Source organism: Watersipora subatra, chromosome 9, assembly GCF_963576615.1.
Source record: "Watersipora subatra chromosome 9, tzWatSuba1.1, whole genome shotgun sequence".
In the NCBI taxonomy this organism is placed as follows: domain Eukaryota; kingdom Metazoa; phylum Bryozoa; class Gymnolaemata; order Cheilostomatida; family Watersiporidae; genus Watersipora; species Watersipora subatra.
The window spans coordinates 21,209,724-21,235,208 of NC_088716.1; the positions used below are offsets into that span (position 1 = coordinate 21,209,724).

The 25,485-nt window shown below is 35.5% G+C and overlaps 1 protein-coding gene and 1 long non-coding RNA gene across 3 annotated transcripts in view; one reads left to right on the top strand and one right to left on the bottom strand.

Annotated features, from left to right (window-relative positions):
* Window positions 1–385: 385 nt before the first annotated feature.
* LOC137404632 (cleavage stimulation factor subunit 3-like) overlaps window positions 386–25,485 on the top strand; it is a 42,461-nt gene continuing 17,361 nt past the window's right edge. Inside the window, exons 1-7 of one of the 2 annotated variants that reach the window (XM_068090856.1) lie at window positions 386–1,578; window positions 1,681–1,782; window positions 1,911–2,006; window positions 15,501–15,647; window positions 15,814–15,899; window positions 17,872–17,998; window positions 23,747–23,905. In XM_068090856.1, the coding sequence (XP_067946957.1) occupies window positions 1,507–1,578; window positions 1,681–1,782; window positions 1,911–2,006; window positions 15,501–15,647; window positions 15,814–15,899; window positions 17,872–17,998; window positions 23,747–23,905 (789 nt within the window). In that variant the 5' untranslated portion in view covers window positions 386–1,506. Of the gene's footprint in view, window positions 1,579–1,680; window positions 1,783–1,910; window positions 2,007–15,263; window positions 15,340–15,500; window positions 15,648–15,813; window positions 15,900–17,871; window positions 17,999–23,746; window positions 23,906–25,485 lie in introns of those variants that run through there. The other variant, XM_068090858.1, reaches the window with a different exon arrangement.
* On the bottom strand, window positions 21,466–22,199 carry LOC137403538 (uncharacterized). The gene is made up of 3 exons (XR_010979585.1): window positions 22,064–22,199; window positions 21,707–21,788; window positions 21,466–21,579 (listed from the first exon to the last, which is right to left on the bottom strand). It is a non-coding gene; the product is annotated as an uncharacterized lncRNA (long non-coding RNA).

Genomic DNA, 25,485 nt, shown 5'->3' on the forward strand with positions numbered 1-25,485 from the left:
CCGAGACAATTAGTTGAGGGATTTGGACCTTGAAGCTGCATTAAAGCTGCCATAACTTATCTCTAAATTTTGCTATGACCCAAATAAAAATGCATTAAAAAGCTAGGAATTTTTCGACAAGTTAATACTCTTTACTTACTAGTGACGTGAATATCTTATAGCCTGTTTTGCAATTTCTTGGAGCTATCATTTTTTATAATATTCTAAATTGGAATGCATTTTTTAATTTTTATAAATAAATTTCACAATTTTGCATTAAAAGCTCATTGCACTGATTCATGTGTACTACAGTTTGCAGCACAAACTGACTTATGTGCAATAGATGAGTTATGAATACTGATCCATTACAAACCCAGTTTAGATGACAGTCTTAGTGTAACTAAATGGTATGCTGCAAATCTATAGGTTATATAATAATAATACTCTATCAGATGTTACAAACATATATTTACAAACAGCTATATAAACAATGTTCATAATACATGCAAAACTGAAATGAAACTTTTAAAAAATTTATTTAGCATCATTTACTCCTTGGCCTCTACTACCAGATGCAATCCAATTGTTGCTTTTAGTTTGACTCATTTCAATTACTCGTGGTTGTTCAATATCGTCTTCAGTGTCTACTGACTGAAAATCCTCACTTCTGAACTAGTTGATATTAGTGTCCAAACAAATTTTTTAGCAAAGCAAAATCTTTTATGGGTAGCCATTTCGAATAGTTTTTACATAAAGAATGAGAAAATTTTATTGTACTGCTTGCATATGCGTGCGAAGCACGATCATTAGTCTTAAAATAATAGCATGGATCATTTCGTAATTACTCAAGTGGACGATTATTTGTTTAAATAACAGTATAATAATTTCCAAATAAAGGAATTTCAAAAACGTTTATCGAAAAGTGAATCCACACAGGTAGGGACAGGGTTAGTACTCTGGGCACGTTCGCTTACCCTGATATGGTCGGTTTTGGTGCTGAAAGGGTTAAGGAAATCGGGTAAAGCAATAATGGTGGTGTGCTATATGCATATTAATAGTCAATGTGGCTTGGCTGCTTTTGAAATATTCATCAGGTTTAAGGCAGGTTGTGCGGTACATTTTCTATGCAGATGAGTTGTCAAGGCTCAGAACCATGTGCATGCAACTGGCTAAATGAAAATCAATTTCTGCTTGTCTGGTGTTTTTGTTCCATAGCCCATTAGAAGAAAAGTACTTTCTTAAAAAAAACTTATTGTGCTATTAGCATTCAAGTGATATTACTTGACTCTCCTAACATAGCTCTCATCATGCTCGTTGACATGGTTTTACTGCCACATTGTTTTCAGTAATAAAACACTTTTTGAAACTACTTTGTTGTGTATTTTGTGTTCATCTTAGCAAATCTTCAGCCTCTATACTGAAGAAGGTCGCAATATACTAGGATTTTTATTTGTTAGTTATGTAGTATATATTGAAGTAACACAGAGATTGTCAAAATACAAGTGAAGTGCAAATACTACAATTGGGATGTCAACAGACACACAGTCCGGAGAATCAGCATCTAGCAAGAAGAATGAATATTTACCTCTCAATGAAAAGGTTTTTGCATACTCATCTTTTTCAGCATTTTTGATGTTATATGCATTTGAAATAAAACTCAGTATATATACAAGTGTACATCATTACTTTGCTCAATCTTAGGAGTACGCCTTCGCTCCGGATCGTTTAAAAAAAGCACAAGATCGACTTGAGGAGGAGCCATTTGATACGGAGGCATGGGGCATATTTACGCGGGAGAATCAGGTAATTGGCTTTGCTATATAATTATTTAAATGTGTTTTAATTAAATTTTGGTTCAATTTATTTCTGCCTTGTTTTGCATTAGTTGACTACTATCAATTCTGTATATGACTTTCATTTTGGGCTTGCAGAGAAAGAAATGTGTGGATGCTCGGCCCTTTTATGAAAAGCTAATCAGCCGATTTCCAAACTGCAGCAAGTACTGGAGGCTCTACATAGAACATGAGGTTATAATTTATTCATCTTGGTTTAAAGTTTACTTGTTCAATACAATGTATAGGGTGGTGAATGTAAAATATCTGCATGGGGTATTTTGCCATTGTTTTATGCTTATTTGGCTCACTCTGGCTTGTTAGATTGTGCCTCACATTGCCCTAGTGATAATAGTTTTTGCTTTTATCTATTGTTTGCACTGTCTGTAATCTGTGAAAAAAAACTGCCAGAATCCTATGATCATGTGTCATTTGTGATTCACACCAACACGTGGAGCAACTACAACTTACGATATGTTATAAATGCGAGCATAAAACAATTGTTGGATGACAATGCTGTTTTAGCTATCATCAATACTAAAAAAAGCCTAGAAGAATCCTAAAAGCAAATGTGTGTATTTCCTTGTTTTCAAACCCCTACACTAAATTTGGGATGCCAATATATCAGGCACAGGAGCATGTCAACCTGATCACCTTTTCTGTGAACTGCTAGAACAGCATAAAACTGCAATTACAGTTACCCTAAAACCTCTAATTGAATGTCATGGTGCTTTATTTTTCAATCCCTCTATAGTGGCGGTCAAATAAAAGTGTGTTCAAGCAGAGGCTGGGGTTTTATTATACAAATGGCTCATCAGAATATTGGGAAGATAAATTTAGCCCTTTTACGGGCAAAGCGAGTGTCGCCTAGATTCTGCCCTTTTCTTGCAATTGAGCTATGCTAGCTCTTTTTGGTGCAATAAATCTGTTTACTCACCTCCAACCTGTCAAAGATCTCTTAAAGGTTGACTTGCAAAAATTCACATTACAGTTATTTGGTATCAAAAGATTCACCATGTCTTACTCTGCTGTGTTGTAGGTACAAAATATGTGGAATTGTGATTACCAGCTCTTAAATGCTAAAAAACGAACAGTTATCGCAGTCATCACGAAAACGTTGTAGATTGGAAAGCGGCCCAAATGGGACGCAGCTTAACAAGATGGCTTCTGTTTATACTTTCATGCAACCTCATTCGTCGAAATATTTTTACAAATATACTTCACGCATTCAATAAAACCATGTCTATTGTCATTACGCATCTATGCACTCGTAATGCTGTCACTTTGAGCCGTGATATCTCTAAACCTACTGTAAAAATTCATTTAATTATTTAACCTCAGTTCAAAAGGGTGCATATCTTCCTCTGATAAACATGACAAGCCTGTTGGTCACCTGTGATAGTCGAAAAATGTTGCAAAAATTGCTCGCGCTGTTTGGCAGGAAGTATCGGTCACATAATCAGATTACGACTAGATGATTAGACCGAGCTGAAACGAAACTGTGAAGTGGTGAGCATCTGTATTTGATAGACTTTTCTGTGGAAAACGAAGTGTTTGTCATAAACTACGAGGCATTTTGTATTGAGCCTTTCATCGGCCTTCAATTCCATGTACCCTAGGACACTTATGTATTCGCGTCATCTAGTTTTCACGGAGTCATCCCCTCACGAAAACTTTATGGGCGAAACTAACAATCATAACAAATAAGCGAAAACGCGAAATTAAATAGCTTCGTTCATTGATATCCACAATAATCCTCCTCTGCTATTTTTGATAACATACTGTTAAGACATCTTCCATGTCAGGAGTCCCAAATTATCGATAAACATGAAATCCTCTCAACCCACAAGTGAAATCAAACTGGGCCATGGCCACCGGCTGCTATAAATATTTGAGATCTAATATTAGTACCACATCAGTCACGGCGGCAGGGACCTTGACGTCATTTATAGTCCAAGAAACAAATGACAGCAAGCGATCAAATTGCATTATAGATCTCGCCTACACATTTCTACTTGCTGTTCACAAATATAAACTAGTCCCAAATTGAAAAATTTTTCCTCACTAGTGAACTGAACCTTATGAATATAATTATGTTTGTTCCACTGCATTTATTTTTACATCACTATATTTTCGCCCTCAGAGCCGCGAAATTAAGTAGCAGCGAAACTTTACTCTGTATGCTACTAACGAAACTAAATACTAGCGAAGTATAAGTGTCCTAGGGTAATAACATCACGTGTCCAAATAATAATCACATCATTTGACAGCGTCATCAAATTGAAGAGTTCCAAACTACAGCATTTTTGTGATGGCTGCGATTAACTGTTCGTTTTTGAGCTTTTAAGAGCTTGTAATCACATTTTCACATATTTTGCACTTACAACACAGCAGAATAAGGCATGGTGAATTTTTTGATATCAAATAATTGTAATGTGCATTTCGTTGCAAGTCAACATTTAAACCATAACTGTCACAAACAACTTTTATCGTATTTTCTAGGTAAATCAGCCATGCTGATTCTGATTTTGTACTCAAAATAAAGATTGGGCCACTAACCTTCAAAGTCATTTAGGCTTTTTTAAAGCGTTTCACTATCCATTTCGAAAACAACACAATCAGCATTACAAGCTCCGCCCATAAACATGTGACGAAACCTAGCTTTTTCAGGAACAGAAGTTGGGAATGTTTAGTCCGATTTAGAATAATAGAGATGGGTGCCTTCAAACTCATTATTATCTAAATCCAGCCTGTAAAGTAATGTCTTTTTTGAAAGGTATATAAACTATGTAAAATTGCTCGTATCTTGTTACATGATGTTTAAATGTGCTGAACGCCGAGAAAAGTGAGCTCAAAAAGCGCGGTTTTATCACAAGCTAGCGTTTTTATCGCGCTTTTTTAAATATGCAATGTTAAATAGCTTATCTACCTTTCAGAAATGACTGAGATTATTTTTAAGACTGAATTTAGATATTAAAGGATTTTAAAACACCCATATCTATTATTCTAAATCGGACTAATCATCCCTACGTAACTTCTGTTCCTAAAAAGCTAGGTTACGTCACGTATTTATGAGCGGAGTTTGTTGTGCCGATCATGTTGTTTTCGAGAGCGATATTAAAACGCTGTAAAAAAGCCTTCATTACTCTGAAAGTTAGTGGACTAATCTTTATTTTGAGTACAAAATCGGAATCAGCATGTCTGATATACCTGGTAAATACGATAAAAGTTGTACGTGACAGTAATGGTTTAATAAATATGCATTGAGAAGCCGAGGAATATCTCTTGCTTGCTATTAACATGCGACGACAGCCGTGTCCTGCTTTGCAAATTGTTGGAGTTTTTCATTTTCACTTCATTTTAAATTTGAGACATATTTTTACGTTATATTTTTATTTAATAATGTTGCATAAAAGCTTATTGCACTCATTGGTATGTTTGCTACAGTTTGCAGTCTACACTAGATTTTTATGTGCAATAGAAGAGGAGTTAAAAGCATCGATTCATTGGAAGATCAGATTACCACAATGATGCTATCAAATAATATGCTATAAATCTGCAAATCTATAAGTTAGATAATGATAATCTATCAAATGCTACATATATATATTAATGAACAAGTGACATAAATGAACCATGATTATAATACAGTGTACATGCCGGAACAAAAATTAAAATTTTTTAAAACAAAAATATTTGTATCATTTCCTCCGCCAGTTGCGTTCTGATCGTTGCTTCTGCTGGAACAAACATATTCTGGTTTTTCAATACTTCCCACAATGTCTTCTGATGTCAACTCTTTCTGCACTGCTAAACTAGTCGATATGAGCATCGAAACAATATTTTTAGCATACCCTAGGACACTTATATTTCGCTAGTATTTAGTTTCGTGAGTAGCATACAGATTAAAATTTCACTGCATCTTAATTTCGCAGCTCTGATGAGTGCGAAAATAAAGGGATGTGAAAATAAATGCAGTGGAACAAACATAATTAGATTCCTCAGGTTCAGTTCACCGCAGGCCTGTATTCACTGGTTGCAAATTGGGGCGGCTAATGTTAGGCGACAAGTTATGAACACCTGGGGGTGTTGAGGGTGCGGTGTAAGCCCCCAACAGGTGTTTCTTATGTAGGGCCCCAGCCGGGCCTCTCATGTGAAGTTTTAAAAAATTTTATCGGATAGTATCAACATTTTTCTATTTTTTAAAAGTTGTTTTGTTGTAGGTGATGTGACTGATAAGACGTTTTTAAATTAAAATAGGCAAAACTTGACCGCAGTTAAAACGCTCAGAAAAAAAGACATTTTTCTTCTGAGCGTTTTAACAAAGATCAATTTTGCCGATTTTATTTTGAGTTGTTTGGTAAAACTTGATATTTTGCAAACCTTTATAAAGGTCGTTAACAAGAATATTTTGCCACTAATGATGATAATAATGATGCCTAAGAACTACTAAAAGTTGATGTTGTCTCTATGGCTTCGAATAAAGTAATATTCTACAGCGTTAAAAACTGTCTCCATAGCTGTTGGGCAAATAACTTTTCGAATAAATGATGTTGAGGTCGAGTTATCTGAAGCAAATTATCATTGCGTGGGAACGGAGTCCGGACCAAACAAATCCGTTCGAATTAACCTTGTGTTTGAGATGAAATGTTACATTTTATCCGAGGGCGAGTTATCAGAGCTTGACTGTGCATACTTGGCCGCTGAAAGTTCCTAAAAAGTTGGGACGGCTCAGCCGGCCAGCCACCCCAGGGAATACGGGCCTGGTTCACCGATAAGATAAAAATTTCAATTTGGGACTAGTTTGTAATTGTGAACCGCAGGTAGAATGGTGTGGGCGAGGTCGATAACGCAATTTGATCGCTTGCTGCCATTTGTTTCTTGGACTATCAATGAACAAAGCTATTTGATTTCGCGTTTCCGCTTATTCGTTATGATAGTTTAGTTTCGCACATGAAATTTTCGTGAAAGGATGACTCCGCGAAAATGCGAAAGTTAGATGAGGCGAATACATAAGTGTCCTAGGTAGCAAAATTTTTATGCGTTGCATTTCGCGCTAATACATGTGATAATGAACTAGTCGTATATATACCATCATGCATGTAAACCATTTTATATGCTTCAAAGTATCAAGACCGCGTTAAACAAGGAACTACTATTAGTCTGAGAAAGTTTGTAATTATTTCTATGGTGTTGCTTTTGAAAAAGTTAAAAAAAAACGAAAAGCTTTAGGGTTGGACAACAAGAGGAATAATTGTCATCGATGTTAATGATTCATTATTAATATGATTTTGTTGACACTTTTACTGATCACTTGCTATTGTGGGTTTGTAAAGAAAATAAAATGTCACGGTCAAATGGAGTACTTAGTCCTAGTCGTGCCCCTCAACGTCACAACAAAAAGAGAGGGCTAGTACATAATATCATCGAGAAAACATAGTATGGTGCTTGGAATCAAGAGTGATTTATCATAGAAATACTCTGTACATGGAGAGTTAATGACACTGATTCCTTTGTCATCTTCATTGGTTCTCTGGAGTTGTCCTACTTTCGCCTGCCACTAGCGTCATTATCGTAGTTCATAAATATAAACGGTAAGCAATAAAATAAGCTATAAGAGTACACAACACCGAATATGAAAATTGTGAGTCACCATTTTCGAGTCTATACCATTGATATGGAAAAATCCTATAAACACCGACTTATGTATGTCTCACCATGTCAAACAATGGCTCATTTGACAGTCAAGACTCTGATGTATTGAAATATATGATGAAAACATTGTGTAGTATATGGGTTTTAAGTTAGTGAATGAGTTTGCCAATCATGTTTTTAATTAGTAGGATTTTGATGCGTAGTGAATATGTCATTGAACTCGAGGGTGTTATGACATTTGGAAATAAATATGTGGTTAAGTCACCCTACAAGCTAGTAGATAGCTTCATCGTATTTTGAAATTTTTGGATTAGATTATTGCTGCAAAAGCATTTTAAAAATGTACCAAAGCAATAAAACAGTAGATATTTGGGCAGCTGAACATATTGGCGGTATTTTTCCAATAGCAGGCTTATAATGCTTATAGAATCCAAGCTGTATATTTGAAGTTAAGGGTAATAACTGAAGGGTAATAGGTGAACATTGAGGTGTGCTGTGCAGTTAGCTGTACTGTGTCAATTTGAGCACCATATGCTTCAGTAATGTACCTCGGATGACGTATTTTAGCTTAGATCCCATATGTTCTCTAAGTTCATAGTTTAAAACCAAAGATATACTGGCAAGCGCTTTCAGTGAAAAATACTCGTGGTAACTTGCGGTTGGTTAGTATGTTTTGAATGTATATTGAGTTGTTGAAGTCCTTAATCGCATGGTTGAGATATCAATATCATTTGTTGGCCAGCTCAGTTGGCCAATGTTTTATCTGATCCAGTCAAGCCTGATGGGTCACCCGCCACCTATTCAAATTGTTTAGTGGGCAAAACCTATTTACTCTTAAAGGTTGACTTGCACCAAAATTTACATTACAGTTATTTGGTATCAAAAGGTTCACCATGTCTTACTCTGCTGTGGTGTAGGTGCAAAATATGTGGAAATGTGATTACAAGCTCGTGAAAGCTCAAAAACGAACAGTTACATGCAGCCATCGCAAAAATGCTGTTGGTTGGAATCCCTTTCCAAAACGGCTCAAATGGGACATAGTTGAATACGATGTGCTTCTGTTTACACTTTCATGCAACCTCATTCGTCAAAATATTTTCACAAATATACTTGACGCATCCAATAAAACCATGTCTATTGTCCTTACGCATATATTTCATCATCATTGTAATGCTGTCACTTTGAGCACTGATATCTCAAAACCTAGCCTAAAAATTAGTTTAATTTTTGATCCTTAGCTCGGAGGAATGCATATCATCCTCTGACGAACATGAGGAGCCTGTTGGTCACCTGTGATGGTCGAAAAATGTTGCAGAAATTGTTTGCGCCATTTGGCAGGAAGGATATGCCACATGGTCAGATAATGACTAGGTGATTAGACAAAACTGAAACGAAACTTAAAGTAGCGAGGTATCAGTATTTGATAAGGGCTTTTCGGTAGAACCTGAAGTGTTTGTCATAAACTAGCGCTACTAGATGTTTTATATTGAGCTTTTTATTGGCCTTTCAATTCACGTGATAACATCACGTGTCAAAACAATAACCACGTCGAGTTGAGTACGTCATCGAAATAAAGGGATTCCAACATAGCGTTTTCGTGATGGCTGCGATTAACTGGTTGTTTTTGAGCTTTCAAGAGTTTGTAATCACATTTCCACATAGTTTGCACCTACAACACAGCAGAGCAAGACAAGGTGAAGCATTTGATACCAAATAACTGTAATGTGAACTTTGTTGTAAGTCAACCTTTAAGAATTTTTACATTAACTGGAAAAAGAAATTTATAGGTTTATTTTCACATTTTTCTACATATTTGCTTTTATGTTAACTGTTATTATGTTAACATGATATGTTAACATAATACCGGTATTATGTTAACATAATATGTTAACATAATATTATGTTAACATTCTATTAAAACTCTAACCTAAATGTTATTTGTTGTATCTCTGTATAAATTATCTTGCCAATTAATAAGAAAAATCGAAACAACTGCTAGATTTTTCATCAACCAAGTCGGCCATTGAATGTACCTTCAATATGAATGTTAAAGCTCTGTTTTTGATTGTAAAGTCATGAGTAATGCAGCTTCTTTGGTTGTTGTCCAAGTTTTTGGTATTTATTGTTATTGGCTATAGGTTGTCCTCTCCGTTGTTTGATATAAACTGCAGGGTATATTTAATTGTAAATTTTGGTATTCAGCCTACAAAATTAGGGTGTAGCCTGCTGAATGTTGCACTTCGAAGCCGGTCCTTATATTTACTCACTTTTGCGTATGGGTGCTTCCTAACATAATGACAAATATTTATTGTCAAATAAAGTTTGACAAGTATTCCGAAGCTTGGAGTTGTCCTCTATACATAGCTTCTCACAATATATGGCTGACAAGTTAATTACGCTATTGATGAACTGGGGTAGCCCAGGAACGAATCCAATGGAAGCATATTGGCATATAGCAAATATGTTTGTTAAAAGGCAAACCACACAGTGATAGCCTACAAAAGTTATCCATAAAGATCTCTGGATATGGCTTTAATATCAGCATTCGTTCACTTATCTACTGTCAGTAAATATTCTCTGACCCAGTTATCGTAACCACGATTAAAGCAAAAAACTTTTGAAGATTCTCTTACGATTGCGAGGGCTATGTCATTGAAATGATAATGCTGTTCATGTACCCGATCGTGCAGTACATATGTAGAAAATTTGAAGCACTTGTGTCTTGTTGCGCATTCGCTGGAGTGTACATAATGCCTAATTTAAATTTCTGTTGGGATATTGGTTTTTAGATTTCTATGGCACATACTTGAACACTTTGAAATTTGCCCCAAGATAATTCGGGGAATTGTTTTCCCCACCTGATTCTACACCCAAATAAATCCGACTGCGTAGTTCTGCTTTGTTTTTCTGCACTTCTGATTTCACGTGGAATTACTAAATGTTGGTTACTTGGTATGCAATAAGTTTTAAGCATTGTTTCAAAGTTTCAAGTCGACTAGATTATCAGGTCTTGAGATATCGCCGTAATGCCGAGGGCACTTCTTACCAACCGAGAAATAAAAAATGGCTGCTGACAGAATATTAGTTTCTAATGACGCACTGGTTGAAATTCTTGTTAATAAAAGATTAAACATAGACAAAGGTCGTAGCCTCTCAGCACCAAAAGCTTTCCACAAAAACTATTTGTTTTTCTATTCATAATAAGTATGCACTCTATCAGACTCGGTGTACTGCAATCATTGTGTTTTTCCAGTTACTTCTAGATCATCAGGTTTTTAAAAAAGTGAAAAAAATTTATATGCACCATTTATTTTGAGTTCTACAAGCTTGGAGCTTCAATGTGGTGTTCAGTTCAAAAAAAATTTTGCTGCTTCTTGCTTTCACGATCGATGGGAATTTATTATGTGGTCTAGGATTAGGGGACCCTACAACACTAGGTATTAAAGTGTTAAGGAAGTGACAGCGAGCAGGTCATCACAGTTTGCAAAGGTCGTTACAGGAGCTTAAAGTTATTTACTCATGGAACAATTTATAAATAATGCAACAAATGTGACTTATTGGCATAACAGTTTTGTAGTCATCTATCTATGTGACAAGAAAATTTAATATATTACCGCCATGCTTCCCATTTTACTACAAACAGAGGTGCATTATTATTGCACTTCAGTTTTTGGGTGAGTCTGTTTCATGTTCATGTCTATCGATATGACCAATAATATATTGCTCATGCAGTAATTTGGAGCAAAAGTTAATATTGTAATTGAATTGTTTATTCAAACTCACATTACCATAACATAAAATTTATTATTTTAGCAGCATGAGATAAGAACAGCTTATTTTCTAATTGACCCTGTGTATGCTTATTTAGTAGGTAGCAGTATTGCGTAGGCAGCTATATTAGTGAGTAGTCGGCAGCATTGGATTTGACAGTTATGTAAGTGGGGAGACAAATCCAAAATTGTTTTTGCAACTAGTTCCAGTTTCTCAAGTGTCTAAAGTTTTTATATCAGACTTATTTCAAAACTAGGCAACTGGTTGTATTCATCAATTTATGATCAGGTTGTGTGAAGTTAGAAGTCGCAAGTGTTGCGATCATCTTCTCTCCAGCTACAAGCATCAAGGAATTTTGTTAAAGGGCGACTTGCAACAAAATTCGCATTACAGTTATTTGGTATCAAAAGATTCACCATATCTTACTCTGCTATGTTGTGGTCGCAAAATATGTGGAAATGTGAGTACAAGCTCTTACAAGCTCCAAAACGAACAGTTAATCGTCGCAATCATGCGAATGCCGTAGATCAGAATATCTTTCCAAAACGGCTCAAATGGGATGTAGCTGAACGAGATGGCTTTTGTTCATACTTCACGCAAGCCCATTCGTCGAAATATTTTCACAAATATACTTCACGCATTCAATAAAACCATGTCTATTGTTCTTGCGTGTCTATTTTATCGTCATTGTAATGCTGTCACTTTCAGCACTGATATCTCAAAACCACTGTAAAAATTTGTTCAATTTTTAACTTTAGCTCGAAGGAGTACATATCATTGTCTGATAATCAAGATGAGCCTGTTGGTCACCTGTGATAATCGAAAAGGCACAATGTCTTCATTATGACTGACTGATTTTCTCTCAAATTCTATTGTCTCATGCTTCTTGTTTACTTCAACTGGTTCGCTCAGTGACCTTCATTGTCGAACCTTTGTATATACGTAGCTTGAAACACGAGATATTTCAATGTTTATGTTCTATAAAAAGATCCCTTCATGACTACATGATGTATGTATCTGTAGTGTCATGTAACATTTGAAAAAAGCTCGCAGTAGGAAGTGTAATAGTCTTTCAATATGTAGTTGCCAGTCTTGCCTCTGTTTAAAAACATTGTGTCAAATTTAGTGTAAGCTTTAAAAGGTTTCCGCAATATTTTATAACATTCAAGTTGCCAATAATCATGGACAAGTAGTATTGTCCAGAACGCTCGTAGGAAGTGTTCAATTCACTTTACACCGATCATTATATTTCTGGGTCGCATACTTGGTATTTAGATTTATGATTTTGTGTTGATTTGTCTGAACAAAATATATCGCTTCTTTCTCCAATTCGTGGAAATCTCATGATTGTCTCCATGCAAGTCCAAAGCCAGTCTGGTGTTGAACAAGATACTGTTATACTTTGATACGTTGATGCTTTTTCAAGACTGCCTTCTCCTCAATTGCTCTCTGTAAATCGTTCTTGCTGTATTTTAAAATTTTCCCTCGCTGCTCACAAATTCAGAAAATATGCAGATGACAGGGTTTTTTCTAGTCTATCACTTGCAATATAAGCCCAGAACTTATAGAATTAAGTAATTTGATTTCTGTGAGAATTCATAGTACAAGTTATTATGTTCTCTATAAATCTCATATAAATACAATCAAAGCTCGTCAACTGTTGGCGCCTTTGATAGCTGTTGGCGCCTTTGATAGCTGTTGGCAGCTTTAGTTGTGTTTTTCTTTAGAATATGCATCATGCTTACGCGTAGTAATAAAATTGACCACAGCAAAATTTATGAACTTGGAGTTGTCCTTGATGCGCAGCTCCTAACACTATTGATTGACAGGGTGACTCAGGAATGAGGTTAATAAAAACATTTACGGTATACCAAACTTAGTTATTACTAGAGATACTTTGATAGAGAGTTTTCAAAAAGTTGTATGGTGTGCTACAAATGTGAAGCTTTACCAAATGAACATCATTTGTTTGATATTCACACATCATGAATTTGGAATACATGGCCAGCAAGCCATACAAGACCAACAAGCCAATAATGCCACCAACGAGCACGTGTGTGTTCAATGTGACCATTATACATGTGATGACATTAGGCACTCCTTTTAATGCTCAATCAGTCTAATAAATGGTGACAACAGCAAAATATCCACCTTCATCAAACTCTGAAGCACGCAGAATAGTTCAAGTCAGAACGAAGTACAGAAAGCAATGTAGCTGGAAGTATAAGGGAGCCATATTGGGCTATACTCGCTCTTTCAGTCAATTTTCTTTCACTATATAGTGCTTGCTTAAAGGTTGACTTGCAACAAAATTCACATTACAGTTATTTGATATCGAAAGATTCACCAGGTCTTACTCTGTTGTGTTGTAGGTGCAAAATATGTGGGAATGTGATTACAAGCTAAAAAACGAACAGTTAATTGCAGCCACACGAGACCGCCGTAGTTTGGATTCTCTTTCCAAAACGGCTCAAATGTGACGTAGTTGTGGTAGATGGTTTCTGTTTACACTTTTCTGCAACCTTATTCGTCGAAATATTTTCAAAAATATACTTCACGCATTCAATAAAACCATGTCTATTGTTCTTACGCGTCTGTTTTATCGTCATTGTAATGCTGTCACTTTTAGCAGTGATATCTTATAATTTACCGTAAAAATGATAATCAAGACGAGCCTGTTGGTCACATGTGATAATCGAAAAGTGCTACAAAAATTATTTGCGAAGTATTGGGTCACATGATCAAATTACGACTTGACGGTTAGATCAAACGGAAACAAAACTGTAAAATAGCGAGCTTCTATATTTGATAACGGGGTCTTCGGTAAAACCCGAAGTGTTTGTCATAAACTAGTGCTACGATAAGTTTTATATTTATCTTTTTATTGGCCTTTCAATTCACGTGAGAACATCACGTGACAAGACAATAACCAAACTGTAATGACTGACTACATCTGATAAATAAACAGATTCCAATCTACGGCGGCTTTTCGTTTTTGAGCTTTTAAGAGTTTGTAATCACATTTCCACATATTTGGTACCTACAACACAACAGAGTAAGGCATGGTGAATCTTTTCATATCAAATAACAGTAATGTGAATTTTGTTGCAAGTCAATCTTTAAGTACCCTTTGGTACTTCCATTAGTAGGTTCAGAGTAAGACTGGAAAGCTTCTGAAGATGTGCTGATATATAATAAATAGCTTCAATGTCGTTGTGGTGGTTGTCTTGCTGTCACTTGGTGTTAATTCCTTACAGGTACTAGTTATTTTATTAAAATGTTGAAATAATGAACAACCAAAGAGTTGGGACGGAAATGACAATCATCCGCAGTCGCGGTTGTGTGCCAGAAGTTAGTGTACATCGACATCTATTAGCATGCATTAGATTTAAGTTTGTTTCTCACATGATCAGCTGTCAGCGCTGCATTTAGTGGAATGGTGTAAAAATCACTGCAACTGGTAAATTTATGTTTTAAGGAGTTGTGCTACCTTCATCACAAGCAGGATTATTAGGGCTAGTTGGAGGATCGGAAATACTGAATTTCTTTACACGGTTTTACCATTCAGAGTATAGTTTAATCATTTAAATATGCAAACTTGTTTATCAGCTTGAGTTGTTCTACGTGAATGTAGACAGCCATTCTAAGCCGGCACCCCTTGTTGGAAATGTGGCTCATTATTTTCATATATATCTCGAAAGAAGGCTTCCTTTTATTGCGTTTCGCTAATCACTGATCCATCAATAAAATCGTTTCCTAGACAGACTGCCAAGACATCACTCCTGACTGTGTATTACATCACTAATTGTAGAAACCATACATGCTGCTATCTATTCAGTGATAGTTCTTATAAAGTTGCACTGTTTTTCCATAAATAGATTTTGGAGTTGTTAGTATGTACTATAGGAATTTTTTGGCAATGCTGTTATTTGTATGATGTCCCAAACCCTTTCACACATTTATGGGCTAAAGTTGTAATTGAAGTTGTTTACTCAATACTGACTTGCATTATGAGTAGTTGTCCAGTTTGTAGACCTAAGCTAGAAATGGAAGCAGGCATGGTCTATGCACTTGAAGGAACATAGACAGCAAGAATGAGCAGGTGCAAACAACTTCCGTATTGAGTTTTGTGCATTTTCTCATAGAAAATTGTACTACTTAACAGAGTTTCATATGTTAGTTAAGCTCATCGGCAACTAGCATTGAAGTCTATAGCCATGACGAGCAATGTCGTCCCTTAGACAGCATCTTCGGCGTTTGTAGATGAGAGCACACAACTATGAAAAGGTGGAAAAGCTTTTCCAGAGATGTCTCATAAAAATTCTTAGCATTGATCTATGGAAATGCTATTTGCAATACATAAAAGATACCAAAGCGTCCCTTCCTACATTCAAGGAGAAAATGGCACAGGTATGATGTGGAAGTAGCCTATGTCATGAGAAGCTTGTGGTTTTTCCAACCTGAAACACTAGGTTCTTTGTAAAAGTTTGTTTGAGAATTTCAGGCTATTAGTACTTGCTTTTTACTAGTACTAGTTTTTCTCAAATCTCAAGTTTTTAAATTGTTGTGTTTGTAGGCGTATGACTTTGCAATAGATAAGATTGGACAGGATCACTATTCGTTGCCTATCTGGACAGAGTATATCTCTTTTCTCAAGTCTGTGTGAGTTGATTCCTTCAACTTTTGGGCACCTTTTCATGATTTGAGGCTGCATTGAAAAATGGCTTCAATTTCTGAGTTTTCAAATATTGTGTTATTTGATGATCTACCAGCGAATGCAATGTATGTTAATTCACAAATATCTGCCAATGTATAGTTGAAATATACACAACCAACAATTTATGATTTTCTTGTTTGTATGAGACATCTCATAGTAATGGTATAAACTATTTTAACACTCCGCCTGTGATGTCATGATATGATGTCCTGATTACAGTTCAAATTAGACAGTTCATCTAACTAACTAATACATGTATATTTACGCCTTAGAACTATTATGTGTCTTCTGCTATTCGTCAATATACTATTGCTTATAACTACAGTAAGGAGGTAATTAACAAATTGGAAGGAGGTGTATCTAGCAATGGTTTCATTGTTTTCAGTGATTGGTAAATTATACAGTATATTTGTACTGTATTGCAAAGCAATTTACTTTAATAAAAGGGTATCCTCTCGCGAAAAGCAAAGGATTATGCCAAAGATCCTCGCTAAAAAGCTCTGTGGTATTTGTTGGATTTATCTCCACCTGAAATACTTTTGACCACACTTCCAGTTGAAAATTATTCATAACAGTATATAGATTTATAAGAATGTCAGCAGTTTTGTAAAATTTGTATTGTCTCTCCTAATGTGGTGTGAACGACCAACCCTATAATTCTAATATTTTATATTTCTTGTTTAATCATTATTATTATGTTAGAATGCCTGCTAGGCCCAAAATCATTTACATTCAGGTGGAGATAACACTAAAATTTTACTGCTTTGTTCGTTTAAATTCTGACTGTACCTGAAGGATATTCTTCAAGAAAAGGAAGTCAGTGTAGGAGGGTATATTATCAAGTGTGGACAGATTTTATTATATTTTCATGGTGTAACTTGTTCAAAGTGTGAAGAATTATTTCCAAATGTGAAGAGTTGTTACGTATATGTTAGAATCTAAATCCACAGATTAACTTATGCTCACAACTCGTGTATCTATTGCAGGTTTTTCTCCCACGTACAATTATGTTAGTTGTAGAGCATCTTCACCTGATATATGAACCAAAAGTCACTGTGTTTGAGACAAGAATTGTTCAGTTTTGCATCATCATCAAAAGTGACCTTATGATACATATACAGTGTTGATCAGTGTTTCTCTCTAGCGTTGTATCCAGTCAAACCTTGCATATTTTCTAGTTTTTTTATTTTCCAGCCTTTGTTTTTATGCATTAAAAGCTGCAGTATAGCTTCATCCAGAGAGTTATAAACTTGCTTGTATATCCAGATTCACATAGCCTGACAAGTGCAATGTTGTTTTAAGGATAACAACGATGAACTCATTTGAATTTCATGGTGGTAATCAATATTTTTCCAGTGAGATAGTCACAATATTTCGCAGTCACCACTGTAGGAAGCATAAAGAAATTAACTCCTAAGAGCATAGAGTTATCCAATGTTTCATGTACTGGATTAATAGTTACACTTAATATAAAGTGCATTTCTTCCAGCTTGTTATTTCTCTTGTATGTGACCTTGGTATACAGAGGTATCTTTAGTATACAGAGGTATCTTTGGTATACAGAGGTATCCTTAGTATACAGAGGTATTCTTGGTGTACAGAGGTATCCTTGGTATACAGAGGTATCCTTAGTATACAGAGGTATCTTTGGTATGCAGAGGTATCCTTAGTATACAGAGGTATTCTTGGTATACAGAGGTATTCTTGGTATACAGAGGTATCTTTGGTATACAGAGGTATCCTTAGTATACAGAGGTATTCTTGGTATACAGAGCTATCCTTAGTATACAGAGATATCATTGGTATACAGAGGTATCCTTGGTATACGGAAGTATCCTAGGTATACAGAGGTATATTTGGTATACAGAGGTTAGGCAAGTCAAACGTGTTGAACTGAAAACCTGCTGCTGTTTGTAGAGACGCTGTCGGTTCTTATGCGGAAAACCAAAGGATTACAGCTGTTAGGAGGGTTTATCAGCGTGGGACTGTCACTCCTATGCATGGAGTGGAGCATCTCTGGAGAGAATACTGTCAGTATGAAACTGTGAGTTCTGCTCACTCTTCCTTTGCTTATCAATTCTGGTAGTTTTGAGAAGGTTTCAGAAGGTCTGCAACTGACTCCTATGACTCCTTACTGGCCAGTACCTTTCTATACTGCCCATTACTTCTCTATGGTGGCCATGACATCTCTACATGACCTATATCACTTTTAACAACCACTCCCTCTTTATAGCGCAAACTATCGCTCCATTGTGACCACTACCTCTCTATAGTGATCAAGACCCCTCTACATCAAATACCACTTTATTGAATTATCAATCTTATTCAAGAGCTATCGGAACTTTCTTGTCTGTGTGCTTTTGCTATTTGTATTTGCTTGAATGGTGATATTGCGGTATGCAATCCAACATAGTTCCAGGTGAATAGCCTGTATGTTTCCGTAGATCTTCAGACATAGTCACATGGTAGAATGTCTAATGCAGGGAAGTATTTAAAGGCTGCAAATTTATGCAAGCAACAACCAATAACCTTAAAGGTAAAAACACACTAGGCGATATTTAGCACAATATCGCTCTGCGTGGCACTAATCTGCGCTAGAACTCGCTCAGCAAGTGCATGCCGAGCGATAACACTTGACATTCTCCACCACAACTTTATCGCTAGCAAGATGCATTTCGATTGGTTGGTTTTTCCCAGAATGCGATTTTATAGTGGGTAATTATTTCTTATTAAGGTGCGCGCACACTAAAGCGATTATCACGCGAAATTGAAGCGATGCGACAAAGCGTCAGCCGCAGCGGCAAGATTGGCGTTTTCAGAGCGTTCGAACATGTTTGATTTTGGGCGCGACCTCTTGCACGCTATTGGCTGTTCCATGGTCATACACCGCGAAAACTACAAGCGTGGTCGTTTCAAATATTAGTGTATACTTATTAATAATAATACTTACTTATACTTAAATAATACTTAATTATTAATAATAGTAGCGTAATAAGTTATGGAGGAACAACTTATTGCGCTAGTAAGAGAGAGGCCATGCCTCTATAATTTAAAAAACAAAAATTATAAAAACGAAGAAATTAAAAGGAATAACTGGCGAGAAATCGCAAAAGAGTTGAAGATAGCTGGTAAGTAAATACTTCGTAAATAAGTAAATAAACTGCTTCTTTTTTCCTTCATCGATTGAATACTCTACTGCCACTGCTATTACTGGTCTTGACATACCAATGTGCAATCTAGAGCCTATTGTCTTACACTAATCTTTTTGCCTAGATGGAGATGATGCAAAAAAAAAATTCAAAAATTTAAGGGATAGTTATGTCAGAAAACGCAGCAAGCAGAAGCAACCCTCAGGAGCTGGGACTGACAATACCACTGCAAGATGGGTGTGGTGGGACTACTTGACATGGTTAGAGCCATACTTGGCAAGGCAAAGGTACTAATTTACTAAAAACCAAAGTATTAGTTTACCTAATATCAATTGAAATTTCTTAACTTATTGACAAGATATAGATATGCAATGAATCATTTTATATAATTTCAGATCAGAAAGCTCATTAGAAGCTATAGATACTATTAATCCAGGCCCATCTGCAACACCGGAAGTCTTTGATGCAGAAAGCATAGGATATGTAGAGCCTCCATCTACTCCCTCAACATCAATGAGCCACATCAGCGATGCTGATTCATGTCTCAGCACATTACCACCAAAAAAAAAGCAAAGAAAGAGAGTTGAAGAAAAGTTTGAGACTGAATTTTTTGATAGGTAAGTAAGCCTATTATGCAGTAGGACACATGTGTACTTGCAGCATATTTATAAAATATTAACCTGTATAATTACACCGTGAAGCGTCTACATGCCGCTCTGTGAAATTACAGGTGGGACCAGTTACAAGCTCAACGAGTCGCAGAAGTCGACGATGACTGCAGTCGTTTTGAAAAGGAGGTAGCGGAGCAGTGTAGAGCCATCAAAGATGATTTTGAAAGGCAACTTATGATGAGAGACATTAGAGAAATAATGTTCAAAGCTCGATTTGGCTCACGCATAACAAGCTTACGTGAGACACCACATAACACAACAACGCCAGAATAAGCCAGTTCATGCTCTGTGCTCAAAATCTTTTAAATAATTCAATAATGCAGATTTCATGTAATTGTATTGTTAAGTTGTATCCAAGAATGCATGACAAGTGTGGGCGTGTCCATTAATTATAATTTGACATTTAAAGTTATTTGATGCCACTAAACATGCACATTTGCTCCCATTATAAAATTCTTTGAATTAATTGATGCAGTACTTTCTTGGCTTTCAGATAATATAAAATTTACTGTTTGCAAAATGATGAGCAGTAAACTTTATACTATCTGGAAGCTAAGAAAGTACTGCAACAATTAATTCAAAGAATTTTATAATGGGAGCAAATGTGCATGTTTAGTGGCATCAAATAACTTTAAATGTCAAATTATTATTAATGGACACGCCCAAACTTGTCATGTATACTTGGATACAACTTAACAATACAAGTACATAATCTATTTTTAAATAAGCGTATGCATATATAATATAAATTCTAAATTTCACATAACGAATTAAAATTGCTAGTTACATATTTTTTGTATGCAAAATATACCGTGACCTCATGGTGTAAATACTTAATAGTATACCAATCAAAATTAAATTTTAATTAGTTCGACGAATGTAGCGTTCTTGCCATTCTAATGCTCCTGCAGTGCTAAAGTAATTTGTAAAATGTTCTCTAGTTGTAGTAGCAGATAACGTAGGGTTTCTAGCTGTAGCAGGTGCAACATCACCAAGAATGCCATATCCTTCAGCTCTCCATGTTCCATCAACGATTGTTCCGGCAACATTGTCAATGACATCGCAGGCACCTGGGGGGGGTGTAACTCGAACAGCATTCTGTGCGCATATAATTGTGCAGGACACAGCATGCCAAAACCACAATTTGTGCATGTTCTGCTGTCATTGGTAAAGTACGACGGAGACAACACCACCTAGACACCATAATCCCAAAGGTATTTTCAATGGTTCTCCGAGCTCTTGAGAGTCTGTAATTGTAAATGCGCTTCCCAAATGTGTCTAATGAACGTCCAGGATAAGGTCTCATCAGCCAGTTCTTCAATGGAAATGCTTCGTCACCAACAAGAACAAACGGCATGTTGGGATTTTCTGTACCTAGAATTTAATCAATCAGTCAAAGAACTGAAGACTTTCATTAGCAATATAGAATATAATATGGTGGATGTGACAACAGCAAGATGTACATCATTGCGTACTGCATGTTTCAACTGACATAAATTAATATTGATAATGGTGGTGTTAGTAGCAGCATAACATTTCATGTATTTCATAGATTTTAAGCTCTTTCGCTGTAACTAGTTATACATCTGGAATGATGAACACTAATACTTTTTTCTAGGATAAGTAAATAGATGATTAATTAACCTGTTAGTGGACAATCGTTCGGAACATTCAGGTTACCAGCAGCCATTGCATGTTTTAATGAGCAATTGTCGAAAGTCCCACCATCAGACCACCGACCAGAGGTACCAACATCCACATATGTGAAACGGTATGACGCATCACACATGGCCATAAGGACAATACTGCAAACAAATAACCAGCAATAACATTAATTAAAAAAATTTAGACAATTATAGTGCATATTTTGTAACATTGCGCATTGATTGTCAACAATGATTAGTTCATGTAATATGTTTTATCGTTAAATACCTGAAATTTTTCTTGTAGTTGAAATATTCAGAACCGGAATTTGCCGGAGCCTGGATTGCACAGTGTTTTCCGTCCACAGCACCTATGCAATTTGGAAAATTCCAATTCTTCTCAAATCTAAATGAATAGTTACAGAGAATAATAATAGATGTTGACTGAGAGTAGTATTCATGTAACAATGTTGCGTGAACAAGAGCATGATATTAAGTATTTACAACATTATTATTTATTATAATTATTATTATTTGGTAAAATATCAAATAATAATTATTATAAATAAGAATACAATAACAAATAAAATAGTTTTTTACTAAGCTAACAAATAAACTCAAGTTTAAATATAATAATTATAATCACCCTTTAGCTATATGAAACCACTCTTCTTCAGTACTTGGCGTTTTGAGGTATAAATCTTTCATAGCAACCCATATGGCTTGAGATGTATCATATATAATACCGCGAACTGTCGACTGTCCCATTCTGAATAGATTTGCCAGAGTTTTGAACGAGTCCCCAGTTGCCAAAAAAGTCAGCGTCACACACAATCGTTGATCTGATGAAATGGCTTTTCTAAACTTAGTGTCTTGTTTATCGATGTGTGGCCTTATTATTCCTAAAATATGATCAAATGACTACAGAAACTCTCATACATTCTTTATGCTTTTCGGGGTATTTTTCACGAAATTCTTTCATTAATAAAGCCCAAGCACCCTCAGTAGATCTTCTCAATAACGTTGGATGCACCCAAAATCGTCTTCTTTTCGCTTTCCTTTTCATATAAACGTAGCCAAACGCGATAGCAGCTAACTCTTCCATATTTGCAGTTTTTGGGATTTACCAAAAAGTTGGCACGCAGCAAAACCAGGTCTCATCTGTGATTCGTTATTCATCTGCGATAGGTCATAGGTCATAAATTCGCTCTGACGATATCGCAACAAGTGTGCTTTGAAGTGACGTTCGTTTGACGCCTCGGCCGCTGCAGCTTCGCCTTAGTCGCTGCTAGTGTGCGCGCACCTTTAATGTTCACCATCGTACAGCAGCAACATTTTGCTATTTTTGTTACGGTTGAAACATCATCAGAACGAACGCTGAATTGTTCTTAAATTCAATAAAAGCACACCTATTCCTGTACGACATAACACACAAAACTACAAAAAACCAGTTGAAAACCAACATTTGAAGTCAATCGTTGTGCAGGTTGACCATCTTGAAAATGATAAATATTTGATGTATTAAATATAAAAAACTACTATAAGGTAAACTATATATATAAAAATCATAAAATATTACTGTTAAAAATACAAGAATCGATTTTTCTTGTGTCTTCTTGTAGTGTACAATCCGTGAAAGGGAGATAGGCCTAATAATAAAAGCGGAAGTTGTTTACGTCTTGGCTAAACGGCGCCATATTGACTTATCTAAATTTATTAACAATTCCGAAGAAATTAATGATATGGAATTTTATTGTCAGTTTGTGAGCGTGTCCACTATATTGTTTGCTGGTGAATTGCTCAAGTGTGTTCAGGTACACGCCACCAATCCTCCGCGTTCCTCATGACTCACGCGATAAAATCGCTTAGTGTGTTTGGACCTTGAAAAGCTTATTGAAGAGCACCTGGGCGCTTATTTTTGTGTGCTTCTCATAAATAAATTGGAAAGTAATCAGGAGCTCGATTGTTTCTGGCTGCTGAATAATTAATGTTGAGTTTAGAGCAAATTAACTCTATGAAAATAAATAGTCCATGTTTACATATAAGTATGTTCAATTTAACTTGGGCAGCTTTTGAGGGTGCTCTGTTAAAACTATACATGTATTCTTATTATAAAAGTTTTTTCCCAATGTCACTTTGACAATGTAGCTTAGATAAACAGAAACCGATATAGGTATATAGGTAAGTTTCTGCCAGCTGTTCCGGTTAATATAGGTGTTTCCTGTTAAAAACTTAGTCTATGCAAAGTCTAGTTTTCCTTCAACAGCAATCGTCTTCGCGGATTGTTTCATAATCCAGTCCATGATACGCTGTTTTTCACTCTTGCCAGAGTATCAACCCAATCATTGCTAAGAAGATGATAGAGGAGCGTAGTAAGGAATATTCAAATGCCAAGAGGGTAGCCAGGGAGTATGATGTGCATTCGCAGGGAATCATACGGAGCGTACCTTCAATCCCTCCCCAAAACACTCCTGAGGAACTCAGACAGGTATAAAATATCAACGCAGTTATTCAGATAAATATGTAGGTATTTGTGTGCCTCGTATGGAGTATTACTGTAATTAGATGTGCCTTCGCGCTTTCGTTGTTCTGAGTATTACTAACATTGACTTACCCTCACCTCTACATATGAATTTTTGGCGTATATATTTGATGAAATATTTATCTCAACATCTAAAGTATTTCTAGCTCATGACATCCAAAATTTATCAAAAAGATTCGCAAGTGAATGTTTGTTGTTGTATGAAACCAATATCACAGCTTGACAAGCTTCATACGCCAAGGCTTGACTTGATGTATTTTATGCAATTTTATATACTGTTATACACTTTTATATATTTTATGCAATTTTATATGATTTTATACACTTTTATATATTTTATGCAATTTTGTTTACTTTTAGATTTTTATACAATTTTATATACTGTGATACCCTTTTATATATTTTATGCAATTTTATATAATTTTATACACTTTTATATATTTTATGCAATTTTATATAATTTTATACACTTTTATATATTTTATGCAATTTTATATAATTTTATACACTTTTATATATTTTATGCACTTTTATATAATTCTATACACTTTTATACATTTGTATACACCTTTATTTACTTTTAGGTTTTTATACAATTTTATGCTTTTTTACTTTTGAATACTTTCATACATTTTTATTTGCTGGCATAAACTTGTATATTCTTGTATACACTTTTATACCCTGTCAGAGAGTGACTACATACACTGCAGGTTCAGATCACAGATGTTTACTCAGTGATATTATGCCATTGCATTAATAGCTTGAGCAGACTAGAGCAGCATCGAGGGAATTTCTAGGCAATTTCATTGCTGTGAAGGCCGCAGCTGATGCTAGTAAATTCTAGTGTTTAAGGAGTGTTTGATATATTCACCTGTCGCTTTGTTCTGATTTCTAGTTGATCGTCGGAAAATATGTTTTTAATAAAATGGGAATGCAATGACAGAGAGTAGTTCAAGCGATGATATAAACTCGGTCACTTTAAAATTATATATATATATAGTACTTTATTGGCAATAATTTCATTTCACAGATAGAAATGTTTTTCAAATTAGGCCATACAACAATAGTAAAACAAAAAAAAAGGTAAAAAGCAACAGTTAGCCATTAAAATTGAATAAATAGTCTCACTATTGAATAAATATAACCATCTAATTTTGTAGTTATATAATTTTAGGGTTGCTTTTGCGTTTGCAAATCCTTTCGATAAATTTTGGATTTCATAAGCTAGAAGTTACTTTGGATGTTGAGGTAAATATTTGATCCAATGCCAAAAAATGGTAAGAATCCATAGTTGAGCTGAGGAGTGTCGATTTTAATCACACATCTTTTACAATTTGGGTTGAGTACGATAGTTCTGTCTTTATTGGGGACTCAGTCAGGTTTATTAACAGTGGACAAGTTCATGCGAGAGTCGCGAGCGTTCATGTTCAGTTCATGCGTTCATGTTCAGCGAGAGTCGTAGCCCAAGATTTTAACAGATATTTTTATGTTTTAGGTTACAGCAACCTAATACTTACTTTATAACA